This window comes from Pogona vitticeps, chromosome 1 (genome assembly GCF_051106095.1).
Source record: "Pogona vitticeps strain Pit_001003342236 chromosome 1, PviZW2.1, whole genome shotgun sequence".
Lineage (NCBI taxonomy): Eukaryota > Metazoa > Chordata > Lepidosauria > Squamata > Agamidae > Pogona > Pogona vitticeps.
Genome location: NC_135783.1, coordinates 36,227,337 through 36,242,598, shown reverse-complemented (window position 1 = coordinate 36,242,598; position 15,262 = coordinate 36,227,337). Strand labels below are relative to the sequence as shown.

The window sequence follows — 15,262 nt, the reverse complement described above, 5'->3', positions numbered from 1 at the left end:
TCTAAGGAAAGCTGTGGAGGATGTGACAGCCCTGGTTGAATATGCCCTTACAGTGCATGGTAAAGGCGTGTTGGCCAGCTCATATGCCAGGCAGATAGTGGAAACTATCCAACGGGAAATTGTCTGTGAAGAAACTGGATATCCCCTAGATCGACCTTGGAAAAAGACAAAAAGGCGGTGTGATGAGTGGAAGGACGCAGAGCAGGAGACATAGTAAGAGAGGGCTGTTTTAACATCCAAGGAGTTGAGAGACAGTTCCAGATGTGATGTCGTTGCAGGAAAGAAGGTCGGAAGAACTATTGGCTGATTTAGGTGAAAATAAGTGGCTACCTTTGGAATGAAAGAGACGTCTGGGTAGAGTGTCACCTTATCTGGGTGAAATTGAAGGAAGGGTGGGTCAACCTGTAGGGCCGCCAGTTCCCAGCTCGGTGTGCTGAGGAAGGAACGCCGTCTTCAGTGTAAGCAGTTTGTCTGATGTGGTAGCCAACAGTTCAAATGGCGGACCCACAAGTTTGTTGAGTACCAACTGAAGGGACCATTGTGGAGTCGGGGATTTGTAGGTTGGGTGTAAATTCTTCAAGCTTTGCAGGAACTGCTTAAGAGTGGGACGGCGGAAGAGGCTTGTGGCCTCTGAAGAGGGTGGCTGATGAGCAACTATTGCAGCCATATATACCTTGAGAGTGGAGTGCGAGAGACTCCGCTGGAGGAGGAGAAGGAGGAACTCGAGGACTGCATCCAGCGAGGTAGGTTGTGTGGGGAAGTGGTGTGCAATGGCGAATGTGGAGAAAACTCTCCACTTGTAGGCATACTCACATATGGAGCGCCTGCGGGCATGATTCAAGACATCAGCTACCATGGGAGCAGTCTCCAGGCTGTCAGATGCAGGGATTCCAGGTCTGGGTGGAATGTCTTGCTCTGATGTAAGGAGAGGAGGTGAGGTAGTGCCAGGAGCTGAATGTAGTCCACTGCGTCCTGGTGCAGAGCAGAGAACCACAGTTGGTGCGGCCACCATGGGGCGATAAAAATGACACTCGCCTTTTCTTGGTGTACCTATATGATGGCCTTCTGCACCAGTGGTATGGGCAGAAACATGTAGAGGAGTTCCCTGACCCAAGAGGCCATGAATGCATCGCCCACTGAGTGATGGCTGACTCCCACTTGTGAACAATAGCGGTTGCACTTCCTGTTCCCTAAGGAGGTGAAAACGTCTAGTTGAGGTGTGCCCCACCAATGACAGAGTGAGAGGAAAATGCCGTTGTCCAATGACCACTCATGGCTGCAGCCCGGGAGCCTGCTCAGCTGATCTGCTAGGGTATTCTCTTCCGAAGCTACGTGTACTGCTGTTGAATAGATATGGCGGGAGTAGCACCAGTCCCAGAGCTGGACTGCCAGGTACAGTAGGGGGAAGGAGTGCATGCCACCCCGTTTGTTGAAGCAGTAAACTGCTGTGGTGCTGTCCGACACCACTTGGACTACTTGACATGGATGTTTGGGCAGGCCTTTCCATCATATTCCTCTTGACCTCCTTCTTCCCTCTTTACTGTTTCTGTTTTGCACTCTATGTAATGTATTGTAGTGTTTTTACTAATTAGAATTGCTTATTTATATTGTTATTGTATTTTATTGTTGTTAGCCACCTAGAGTGGTCCTCACCGACCAGATAGGCGGGGTATAAAATAAATAAATAAATAAATAAATAAATAAATAAATAAATAAATAAATAAATAAATAAATAAATAAATAAATAAATAAATTAAATAAATAAATAGGCTGATGAGCAGATGTTCAAATGCCCAGAAGGCTTTGGAGATCTGCAAGAGTTCCAGATGACTGATATGCAGCAGGATCTCATCTGATGACCAGAGGCCATGTACCCTCAGATTCCCTAAGTGTGCTCCCCAGCCTGTCGGGCTGGCATCTGTGATTACTTGCACTTTCAGGGCCAGGGGACCACAGGATCTCCCTGCTAACAAATTCGGTTGGGAGGACCACCAGATTAGCTGTGACGCTAGCTCTGCTGAGACTACAAGCAGTTTGGATGGAGGGTCCGGTAGCAGGTAGTAAAGCGACATGTACCAGGCCTTGAAAGGACCTCATCTTCAACCTGGCGTGCTGGACCACTGCTGTGGTGGAAGCCATAAGGCCTAGCAGATGTGGTGCCTGATGAGCTGGCACTCTGGCACCTGGCAGGAAGAATGCCACCATTAGTCGGATCTTCACTATCCTGTCCTCTGGGGGGAAGGCCCGCCCGCAAGTGGCATCTAGTATTGCACCAATGTAAGACACCCTCTGGGTTGGTCATAGGGTGGACTTTTCTTGGTTGACCTGGAGCCCAAGAGTAGACAAAAGGGACAAGGTGAAGGATTTATCTTTCTCCGATTGAGCACAAGACAGCGCCACCAGCAACCAATCATCTAGGTAGGGTGACACTGTAATACCATGCAGCGGAGGTAGGCCACCACCAGGGCTAAACACTTTGTGAACACCCGTGGGGCAGTGGAGAGCCCAAAGGGGAATGTCTTCAATTTGTAGATCATCCCGTTGAGGGCAAACCTCAAGTACTGGTGAAGCTCATGCCAAATGCTGATATGGAAATACATAGGCATCCTTTAGGTCTATGACCAAAACCCAGTCTCCACTCCTTAACATCTGGATGGTGCCATCAAGGCAGACCATCCCAAGATGTCAGGACGTGATATAGGAATTCAAGGGACAGAGGTCCAAGATGGGATGGAGTCCCCCATCCTTCTTCGGGATAGCAAAGTAACGGGGGGAAAAGCTGAGCGCCAATACCAGGTTGTGAACCTGAACAATCGCATCCTTCTGAAGTAGGAAGGCCACTTCCTCTTCTAATGGGGGTGAGGGAGTGGTGTCCCTGAACAGCCCTGTGGAAGGTGGAGCGTCAAACTCAACAGCATAGCCCTTGTCTATGATGGTGGCAAGTGTCAGAGCTGATGGATTGCCAGACGGGAAGAAAGGGAGCCAAATGGACCAAGGTGTGAACTGTTTGTGGTGGAGTTTAACTTTAATGGAGTTAAAGATCCTGTCTGGGCTTCTGGTCTGTTGGTGAGGCCACTGCCTGCCAGACTGCTGCTGATACCGGCCCAAAGAGAACCCAGAGCTTTGGGGCCTCTGGCACTCAGGATACCGGTAAAGATAGGACCAGCGCCAGGTGTTCCTCAGGCGACTCTGCTGCTTGGTATAGGACTTGGCTGTTTTGGCAGCTTGAGCAAGTTGTCCAGGATTTCGTCAGTCTTATCGTTGAAGAGGCCTGCCCCGTCAAAGGGTAGGTCCTTAATCCTGGACCTCACATCCTCAGAGATCCCTGCTAAACACAGCCAAGCATGCTGTTGCAGAGTCACTGCTGTGGTAATTTGTTTGGAAGCCGCATCCATTATGTGCCTAGTGGCTATCCTTTCCTGCCTCGCCAGAGTCATAGCCTCCTGATGGCACGTGAGGCCTGAAACCCCGAGCTCCTCTGGGGCAGCTTGTAAAGCAGGCAAGGTGGTATTCCAGATGTGGCAATGGTAGGCACGCATTGCTGCTGAATAATTTGCCACCCTGAGGAAAAAGTGTTGGGAAAAATAATGAGGCTGCGAGACACTGAGATAAGTGGATCAAATACATTTTATCAAAATCTCTTAGAGAAGGGTAAACGGGAGTCCCTAAGAAATAAACATAATACTAAAAGTATATTACATACCAAAGTAATTGAACAGAGTAAGCAACGGCAGTTAAGGTAACGCCGACAGGCAAACACAAAAGCTTCTGCCTCGCTCCATAGCTTCGCACCATCAAGACAGAGGGTGTGAAAGAGGGTAAAACAGACTAGATTTTATAAGCCTAATTAGTCACAGGAAACACATGAGGTTCTTTCAGTGTTAACCCTTAAAGAGAAAGGCATGTTACAGATTGATATTACAACACAAAGGACGCTAAGAAATAAACTCTATGTCCAAGAATGTCCAGTTTCCTTCCCTCCTTGTTGTGGGGTGTGGACGCGGACCAGTTTCTGGCTGTTTTGTGTGGCATTCACAACAAAGGAATTATCCAAGGGATGCTTAGCTAGGAATTCCGAGTTAGAACCGTGTGTCTTACATAAGTTCTCCATCCTCCTAGGGATCTGACAGGATGTGGAGGATTTGTCTCAGGGCTTCTTAACCAACTTCAATAGTGCCGAGATGAAGACAAGGTGGAGAGGAGGGGTTTGGTCTTAGGTAATGTCCTCATAGACCTTATCCATCTCCTCAGCTGCAGGTGTGAGTAGGCCGAATAGTCCTCCAAAGGGGATGGAGGGTGGCTCTATGCCACCTCTGAACCCAGGGTTCAGTCCTTCTCGACGCCCACACCCAAGGCCTCTGAGTCGGATTTGAACTCTTCATGCTGGTCTGAAGATGTGGAAAAAGCATGTTGATCCCAATCACGATGATACGGGTTGAAATGGAAGCCTGTCTCCACCTCTGGACCTGGCAAGGCTGGTGGAATAGGAGCTGGGTCCGAACCGGACCAATGAGCCGGGGCCGGCAATAAAAACTCTTCTGGGGCCGGCCACTTCGGCATCGTTCAAGATGGGTCTTGTCTGAAATCGTCCGCTGGATAGCAGTAGGCGCCAGGATACCTATGATATCAAGGGGGCAAAGGTGAATACTGTCCACAGTAACACGGCCACTGTCGGCGCCGATGGTAGAAGTCAGGGTGGTAAGGTGCCGGGTATTGCTGAGGGTCAAAAATAATAATCTGCTGTCGGCATTGGAATATCTCGGGCTCGGTCGGAGGTTCCAGGTGCCTGGTCTTCTGCCTCCTCTTTTTTGGCGGCTCAGCCGCTACAGAGTCGGGCCGAGATGGGGACACCTGCCTCAATGCCAAGCCCGGTAGAGAAGTCGGGCCAGCTTGCAACACCAACTGCACCTCCCCGGTTGCCAGCCTAGAGGGAGGTATGTCCTCATCTCCCGATGGTACGTTAAGGCATACCAATCACATCAGGACTGAGCATGAGGCGGCGGTGATGGAAGGGCCGCAGTCAACAACCTAGATGGCTTCATCGAGGCCGAAGGCAGCTCTGATACTGATGCTGAGGCGGTCGACCTCAAGCCCAAGGACGCTGCCTTTGCCGCCTTTTTCACTAGTTTAGGTGAAGGGTCCACAGTCAAAGGGGCCTCAACAGGGTGAACCTGTGGCGGTTCCATAGTTGAATCCCCCATCGGGCAGAGAGACTTCTCCCACAAAAAGGAGCACAAGCGTTGGAGCCTTTGCTTTGATGCCAGCTTAGTGAAACTTTTACAGACAGCACACACAGCCGGTTGGTGTTCTTCTCCCAGGCAAAATAAGCACTAGGAATGGCTGTCCAGTAAAGGAATCTTATTCAAGCAGGTGGAATAATGCTTGAAAGGACCTGAAGCAGCCATAAACAACTCATACGAACGAACAAGAAACAACACAGTTTTTCACTTTTGTTAAACTCACAAATCGAAATGAACATACAATAGTTCAAGGTCTGAGTAAGTATTAATTCAAATGAAAAAACCGCAAACGCGGGAGCTCCAAACTGAGATGCTGCAACAGTGGTGGCAGAAAAAGAACTAAGGCACTCGGTGCTGGGGTGGAGTTATGGGTAGTGTGTGGGAGGTCCCAGGCCCATGTGCTTGAACTCTATAAAATTCCGAGGCTGCTCTGCACAGGTGCAGATTAACCCATTAGTGTGCATTCACAGAGACCACGAAGAAGAATCCTTTCTCCATAACCCTGGAAAAGTAGCTGCAGCCTCTTAGCATACCAAAAATAGTTAGCCTGTACATGGTCTCTTTCAAATATATTCAAGCTGTTAAAAAATCCTATTCTTGGCAAAAGAGGAAGAAAGCAGTAAAGATCTAGAAATCCTTTCACTATGTATGTATGTATGTATGTACGTACGTACGTACGTACGTACGTACGTACGTACGCACGCACGCACGCACGCACGCACATACAGTGGTACCTCGCAAGACGACGACCCCGCTGAACGACTAATCCACATTACGATGACTTTTTGCGATCGCTATAGCAATTCGCAAAACAGTAATTCCAATGGGGGATTTTTGCTGGATGTCGATTAGGTCCATGCTTCGCGAACCGTTTGTTCACAAGATGACGATTTTTCCAGCTCCTCAAAATGGCTGCCCTGTGTTTTCCGAACCCATGCTTCACAGGGCAGTCATTTTTACAGTTGATCGGCGCTCGCAAAATGGTTTCACTATGGGCGATCTTTGCTGGACGACGAGGTATTTTCCGCATTGGAACGCATTAAACGGGTTTCAATGCATTCCAATGGGGAAGATGATTTCACATGATGATGATTTTGCTAAAAAGTGATTTTCCCAGAACGGATTATTGTCGTCATGTGGGGCACCACTGTATGTATGTATGTATGTATGTATGTATGTATGTATGTATGTATGTATGTATGTATGTATGTATGTATGTATGTATGTATGTATGTATGTATGTATAGCCTGCCCTATATCACAGGATTTCAGTGCTGAATTAAAACACTGACCTGAAATTTAAAAAGGCATTTTTGTAGACCTATGTGTAAACTCATGTGTAAACACACGGTTCTGATGCTGACACAACCACAATCCCACTGGAAGTTTGAAGGTCTGTAGTGATTTTATACTACAAACATATTTCGTATATAGGGCTGTACTAGCATGCATAGTAACTGAAGTTTGATTGAAAAGTGGGTGTGTGCCAGAAATGATAATAAGCAAAGCGTGCTGCTTATATACCATCCCATAGTGCTTCAAGCACTCTCTGGGCAGTTTCTAAGTTAATTATGCAGGCTACACATTGCCTCCCCCCCCCCCAAGCGAGCTGGGTACTCATTTTACCGACCTTGGAAGGATAGAAAGCTGAGTCAACCTTGAGCCGGCTACCTGGGATTGAACCCTAGGTCATGAGCACAGTTTTAGCTGCAGTACAGCAGATTAACCATTGCACCACGAGGCTCTCAAAAAAATCAGTTGAGAAGCATGCAAGTTTGTTCATGACTGGAACCTGATTAATATGATTCCTTGCTGGAGAGATGCTGTTTTGTATATACGGGTATGCATGTGAGAGTGATAGATTCATATACAAGAGAGAGAGAAAAAGCTGTGCTATTACTTTGAGCTGAGGATGGTCTGCTTTGGTGAAGGAGTGAAAATAGTACATTCTAAATGGAACTTGTGTCAAAACAAGCATGCATCTCTATATATAGATATATAGAGCTGAATACATTTAAATTCTGAAGAAAGAAATTTTGGTGGTATGATAAAGAACCTGACAGTTTGTAACCTTAAGCCGTTTTATTCTTGTGTTTCTTTTTAAAAAACAACCTTTTTGTTTATAAACCCTGTTTAGAATAGAATAGAGACAGCCACAAGACATTATGCTCATTCTTCCTTAAAAATGTCTCAGTGAGAACTTAAGTAGCAGTTATCAAGAAAGGGGTGGACTCTGGGAAACTTGTAGCTATTTTCCTCTGTGGGTCTGTATATTTCTACTCTATAGTAGGGAATTTTACCAGAAATTCAAAACCCTGAAACAATGAGAGCTATGGTTTCGGCATGTACTGTACATTTGTACAGTGGTGCTATCATCCAAATTCTATGAGCTACCACAGTGAAGCAGACTTTTACAAGCACATAATCATAGACCCAGATGCATATGAGGAGCAGCTGATGCCTCTCGCAAATCACGTTGAGCTCAATAAATGCCACCAAAAATTAAAAATTAAAAAAGGGAGAAGGCAGGTCCTCTGCTGCTTCTTTGCCTGCCATGTTTGGGCATTTTTGGGTCTGTAAGAGACGCAATTAAGTTCAAAGGTAGTCCAAGCCTAGTTATGGAAGGGGAAGGGCTATGGATTTTCCAGCTTTTCTGACATTGTTTCCCTGACCGACCAGGAGAGCTGGAAATGTGTGTAACAAGGAAGTTACCCATCTGGAACAGCCTGCCAATTTGCTATCTGTTGCAAAGAATTCTGACAGCAGGCTAGAAATTATTTTAACTCACGTCAATGGAGCATCCAAGGAGGGAACCTTTTTGAAGAGCTTTCTGGATGATTTTGAAGAGGTTCGGTGGTGCTTTTCGCAGCTCATACCATTCTGCAATTCCACCAGTGAAGTCCTCAAAGCCTTCAGTAGTGCTTCCCCCAGAGAGTGCCTCATATGATCCATTTATTCTACAGAAAGATAATCCATGGAATTTAATATTTCAAATTTTCTCCTTTAACTGTAGTAGAGTTAAGATCCCATCTTATCACGATTTGCATTATTTTTTTTCTTTTTATTGCTGAAAAGCCCAAATTCAATACAGAATCTATCATGATTTTGTTACACACTGATCTGATCATGAACCTTGCTTGTATTGTATCATTAAGCAATAATAATTAGTGTCAGCTAGCTGGATAGCTCGGCGAGTTAGGTATCTGACTGCGGAGCCAGAGGTTGGGAGTTCAATTCCCCACTGAGCCCTTCTGGGAGTAGAGCCAACCTGTGTGCCTTGGGCCAGCTGCACAGTCTCAGAAACGCCCCCAGAAGAAAGGAATGGTAAACCACTTCAAAGTACTGTCTGCTTAGAAAAGCCTGAAAAAGGTCACCACAAGTCAGAATTGACTTGATGACACAACAAATAACACAATTATTGTTAATTTATGTAGCATGAGAGGAGGCAACCCACTGTCTTCCAGATATTTCAGATCACAACTTGCATAATCTCTATCATTTGGTCATGCTAAAATATCTGAAAGACACAATCCTTTTTTAATGCAGTGTAGTCAGCTTCTATTTGTACCATATTCAAATAATCTGGACCTATAGTTTTCCCATCAGATTTTGTTGCTTTGTGCAATGCCATGGCAGCATTTTGAGTCTAGAGTGTCAAATATGTATATATCCTATTGTGATAGAATATCAAAATTACAGCAACATGTTTTGTTGTTCTATGGCTCTTAATAGTTAGGATTAATCCAGTTCTTGCTTCATCCTGATACAATTTATATGGGAAACAGATAGTCCATGGGCTACATGTGCTCACCTGTTCATTTTTTCAGTGGAAAAAAAACCATTTAGTTATGGTTGTTGTGGGTTTTCTGGGCTGTTGGCTGTGTTCTTAAGGTTTTTCTTCCAAACGTTTCGCCATTCTCTGTGGCTGGGATCTTCAGAGGACAGGAGTCAGAACTCTGTTTGTGCTCTGTTTGATTTAGTTATCTTTAGAAACAAGGCTTGTGGGGATGTACAGCTTGTTTTAGAACAGTGCTCTTGAAAGCATCCTACTGTAGAAGTTCTATCTTCCTTTCAGAAAAGGCACATTTCACATGCACCTTGTAAAATACAAAGCTTTTTTTTCCGCTGCTGCTGCCGCTGCTCCTACCAAGCTATTGAAATTGGATAGCACTGGCCCCTTTTCGCTGTGGCTGGGGGGGGAGCCCCCCCAACTCCCAGAATGCTATCCACTCCAATGTATATGTTTCGACATGCAATGTTCCAGGAATGGTTTACAATTTACAAAGAAGGAACATACAAAATAAAGCATATAACGACAACAAATAAAACTGGACAGGGGAAAAAAACACCATGAGATAAAACAAAATAGTTGACACTTAATTAGTAATTTAATGAACTACTTTTAAAAACCTGCAAGAGGACAACGGCATCACACTATTTCTTAAAACAGAAATGAGTAACAGTAACAATTCCTGTTCAATAACAACTTCCCATGCTCCAACTAACTTATTAGCAATAATGTTTTCTCAGTTAAAAAGCTTTCTCTTATTCCTACGTACTCTGCAAGGGAGAACATGCAAGATACCTGGGCTGGCTGGTAAGCAAAGCAGCTGCTGAGGCAGAAGGGAAAAGAATATACAGTAGGTGGAGCCAATAGTGACAGACAGAGCCAGGGACAAAGCCCCCCCCCATACATACAAAGGCATACACATACAGAGCTAGGCAAGCTAGCAAGCTGGACAGTTGGCTATTTACTCATATCCATTCTCTCCTTTCATCTCACCCACCTCTTCTCTCATTCAAACACTCACAGACAGGCAGTGTGCCATCTGGGGGAGGGCGGCCTTTGTCAAAAGTGGGGCAGTGCTTGATTTGCCCTAATGGACAAGATGTACCACCAGAAGTTACCATCTAGTATTTCCCACAAGGAAATCATTAATTTTAACCAGGAAAATAAAATGTAAGTAAAGATTTATTCCTCTAGCAATCTGGCCCTCATCCAGCTCAACTCCAGTTTTTTTGTTTGGGAGAAAGGGAGACTAGTATCAAAACGAACCGTTTCATACTTTGCATTTCATAAAGCAGTTTCCTGATCCCACTTACTTGGCATAAGCCTTTTCTAACAGGGCACTCCAGAACTCACTCCCCTCTGCTGAGTGAACAAAGAGGAGTTCTCCATCTTTGGTAGGTAATCGGTCATCAACCACCACATCTGTCCATTCTCCATACTGCCAGAACTGAAAAGGAGGGGAGAAAATCCAGTCCATGTTGAATGCCAGATACAGGAGCCATGTAGTAGTTGAGGTCAAATCAGATATTGTATGCATCAGCAAGAATTTCCATACATTTTGAGAAAGACTACTCAGTCTCAAAACCTACCATCTTACCTGAAAATTAAAGGGCAGCCAAGATACTCTGTAATAAATGCTATAATCTCTATATCATTTTTGAGGCATAGTTCAAACACTGATGTTTCTATAAATACCTAAAACTCACTCTTGGAAACAGCAAACTGTTTGGTCACGTATGGTCCAGAAATAACCTGAAGACAAACAAGTAGCTTGGACATTCTTACAGACCATAAATCAAACAGTGCCTTGAGCCCCTTTTATTCCTTGGAAAGATACATTTTATATATCTCTTTAATATCTCAAGTTGTTTGTAAATTGTGGATTTACAAGGAGTACAGAAAAAAGGAGTGCATCGTTTACTGAGTCCAGAATGAAAACATTTCAAACAACTACTTATTTATAATTATTTTCATTTTCACTAACAAATGACAACTACACTACATTACAACTGTAATTTTAAATTAGAGGTAACAACCCTCTCTTTCCAATGTAAGGATAACTTTTAACTACTTTTACGGTTAGAGGACGCTGGCTCACTAAACAACAAAGGAGAAATACCAGACAGTTCAAATGCTGGCATGTACCGCACCTACTGTTGAGGAATAAGAAAACAAAAATTATAACAATTTAAACATTGTTTAATTCAAATGTTAACTGGTCCTTTGAAATGTATGTGCAATTATGCTTTAGAAATAGTTTTCAAGCTTTGTTTTTGTTTGTTTGTTTGTTTGCTATATGGGATATACCAGGGACACACTGTTATTAGTGAGGGATCTGGAAAACAAAACATTTGAAGTTGGCATATTTGCTTTGGAGAAGAAGGAATTGCCACGTGTAGGAGAGGAGCATACAGGGGGCAGAGATGGGAAACATTTTATTTTCGGATTGCAGATCCCAGAATCCCATAATCCTGGTCAATGCTGCCAGTAGGATTATGAGAGTTTGTCCAAAAAAAATTAATCTTCCATCTCCAGCAGAGTGTGGCAAACAATTACTTCTTCTTGGGAAGGACTTTACTGTATGTCATTGAATGGGAAGGATGCAATTCCCTGCTCTCCTGCAGCAGTCTCATTCCCTCAAAATCTGTTTAAGATTGGTGGGAGATCCTCCTCATGTCTTCAAGATGTCCACAAATGGTATTTTCTCTAGTCCCATGCTCCTCCATTCGGCAGCAAAAGGCACATTACTTCAAACAGCAGTTGCAGAGTTAATACAGTGGCTGGAGAAAACCTTCCCAGTGGAAGAGAGCTTGGCTAGCAAGACCCTTATTATATTAATTGTAATAGTTTCTGTATCGGAACAAAGCAGAAAGCCAGTATCTCGGTACCTGGAAATGGAAGATCCCTGCATATCTGTCCTGGAAACTCTGATCACTTGGGACAACTCTAGCCAAAACTTCATCATTCAAAGTGAGAGAAGCAATGGCTGCCAGAAGCCAACAGTCGCCTGTGAAATCAATACAAAACAAAAGCATCTCCCATTAGTTTTCTTGCTGCTGAATACATTTATACAGGCTAGAAATTAGGCGCTTTTAAGTCTCATTAATGCTTACTGGAAAGATTTCAGTAAGTGCAAGCCAGAGCAATCCTGTGCTTTCATTACATTGGGTGGGAATATATGCCATCAAAACAGCAGCAGAATTGCTGCTCCTAAGTATGCTTGGTCTGAGAAGGGAAAGACATAGAGAGAAAATTCCAGAATGGTATAATAGTGCCTGACAATTCCACACATGCACACACCCAAATCATTTGAAATACCCAAAGTGCGAACCTAAAAGGGCTGTGCTGGAGATGATATGCATTTGCACATGCAGGGAGTCAATGGTAAATTCACAATAAGAGCTTTAAAAGATTCTTTTTCAAAGGACAACTATTAGAAGCTCACAACCAGCAACATCTTAACACTTTTCAGGCCGAATGCAATTCTGCTCCAGAATTTGGTGTGTGCTTTGCATGCCCAAAATCATAGTTGGATTGGGGCACTTGACTTTATCATACTGTGCTCAGCCACTGCAAGATAAGAGGCTTCTTTTATTTGTTAAGCTGTCATCTTTCATGCAAATTACACTTTATGCTTGGAGTGGAATATTGTTTGTGTTTCAGGGGAAGCATGCAGTGATTTGACAGGTTGAAGCCAAAGAGATCCAACACAACTCTACACTGGCCTTATTTCATGGTTGCAAGTAATGACATTTCACTTAATTTTCATTATTGTTGCTCTGATAATGCAGGAAATTGCAGCTAGATTAAGCCCTTTTTAATGCTGTTTTTGCTCTGAACAAAAAACTTCTGAATCTTTAAAATGGATAATATTTTGCCAAAGACTAGAGATGAAGATAGCAAGGTACACACCTGTTCACTCCAAAAACGTATGTGAGAACTTCTATGTCCAAAATGGTGACTGCATAGGCAGTGGCACCAATAAAGATCTCACAACAGAACACTATGGACACAGAGTTCATAAGAACATTCTACACTAGAACAGAATATTATAACAACTGGTGGTATCCACCACCAACAATACTGTGTCACATATATGGCACAACCTCACCAAAAGGCTGGATCTCTACAACTATTAAAATATTTTAGAAAAAAGTATTTCAGGATGTATTAAAATCATAAATCAACCTATTGTTGATGATACAAAACTAGCACTGTTATATTTATTTCACAGTGGAAATGCAGATTTACTTTATCAGGAAATGTTCACATGTTTGATTATAGCAGCTGGAGAAATCATAACAAGGAACTAGAAGAAAACTTTAATGATATCATTGATTCTTTGGTGTCACTGCCTATCGACAATATCTTGACTGAAAAAGCAATGAAAACAAGCCAAAGCTTCATGACTGCTCAATCAACATGCACATGACTTCATTGAATGATGGTACTCATCATCTATACTACCAAGAAAGACAATAAAATCACACCACCAATATCACACTGCTCACCCTGGAGAAATACCTGTTGATGAGCTATTTCATCTACTCAGTGTAACTCCAGACTCTAAATGGCACATCCTAAAGGAAACATCTATTTTGGCTTGGGCATGTTGTGAGAATGGCTGATGGTTGGATTCTAAAATACAGTGGTGTGTCACTTAACAGGCGCCCCGTTTAACGACGAATCCACACAGCGATGGCTTTTTTGCGATCACTTTTGCGATTGCATTGCGATGTTGCCTATGGGGATTTTTCCCCATAGCCCCATTTTCCCCCAGCTGACCAGCGGGGGCTTGGGAAGGACCACGGGGGAGGCCTCCCCCACAGTCCTCGCATAGCCCTAGCCAGCATTTTCCCCCAGTTGAGCGGCGGGAGCTTCCGAAGCCACCGCCGCTCAGCTGGGCGAAAATGCCGGAGGTGGCTTCGGAACCCTCCCCCGCGGTCCTTCCGAAGCCACCGCCACTCAGCTGGGTGAAAATGCCAAAGGCCCCATTTCCGCACAGCTGATCGGCAGTTCCAAAATGGCGGCCCGCTGTGTTGCCTTGCTTTAGAGGCACCGAAAATGGCTGCCCCTATGAAGGATCTTCGCATAACGGTGAGTTCCCCCCCCATAGGAACGCATTAAACAGGGTTGAATGCATTCCTATGGGGTTTTTTGCCCCGTATAGCGACGAATCCAGATAGCGACGATTTATCCAGAACGGATTATCATCGCTATGCGGGGCACCACTGTATCTCCTGTATGGAGAATTAGTGCAGGGAAAGCACTCCGGAGGGAAACCACAGCTGCGATACAAGGATATCTGCAAGCAGGATTTGAAGACCTTAGGAATGGACCTCAACAGATGGGAAACTTTGACATCTGAGTGCTCAGCCTGGAGGCAGGCGGTGCATCATGGCCTCTCCAAATTTGAAGAGACATTTGTTCAGCAGGCCGAGGAAAAGAGGCAGTCCCAAAACCAGCAAAATTAGGGAGCTAGATTGTACAGTGGTGCCTCGCATAGCGATGTTAATTGGTTCCAAAAAAAACATCGCTATGTGAAACCATCGCTATGCGAAACACCATTTCCCATAGGAATGCATTGGAAACCGGTTAATCCGTTCCAATTGGAACGGATTGCCTTTGTTAAGCGAAAAAACCCATAGGAAACATCGCTAAGCAAAACAATGTATCCTCCATTGGAATGTATTGAAGCTGACTCAATACATTTTAATGGCTTTGCGAAGTCAATTTTTGCAAAATTAAGTGCGTCATAAAAGGGTCAAAATGGTTTTAAATGCTTGGATTAGCTTCTGCACCCTCTAAAACGGATGCAAACGTTAATTTGGCTTTGATCTGACTTTTCATTAATTTATGGTGAATTTTTTCCCCCCAACTTTTGACAGCTGTCAAAATCTGACAGCTCCATTATTTCCTATGGGGGAAGAAAAAATTCACAAAACATTAATGAAGACTCAGCAACTGTTCTAAATTCTTGGGTTCGTTAGAGGACCCCCTAAGTTGTGTGCAAACCTGATTTGGCTTTGATCTGAACTTTCGTTAATTTTTTGTAAATTGTTTACTCCCCCATAGGAAAGCATGGAGCTGTCAGATTTTGACAGGTCCATTGGTTCCTATGGGCCAAAAAAAAAAATTCACAAAAAATTTACAAAAAGTCAGATCAAAGCCAAATCAGGTTTGCACATGACTTAAGGGGTCCTCTAACGAATCCAAGCATTTAGAACCGTTT

The 15,262-nt window shown here is 44.0% G+C and overlaps 1 protein-coding gene across 2 annotated transcripts in view; it reads right to left on the bottom strand.

Annotated features, from left to right (window-relative positions):
* Nucleotides 1-15,262, bottom strand: part of LOC110075406 (calpain-2 catalytic subunit) — a 71,261-nt gene that overhangs the window by 41,827 nt on the left and 14,172 nt on the right. For both annotated transcript variants that reach the window (XM_078382990.1, XM_020786653.3), the window contains exons 3-5: nt 11,919-12,037; nt 10,344-10,477; nt 8,029-8,197 (exon numbers count right to left, since the gene is read on the bottom strand). In XM_078382990.1, the coding sequence (XP_078239116.1) occupies nt 8,029-8,197; nt 10,344-10,477; nt 11,919-12,037 (422 nt within the window). The remainder of the gene's footprint in view (nt 1-8,028; nt 8,198-10,343; nt 10,478-11,918; nt 12,038-15,262) is intronic.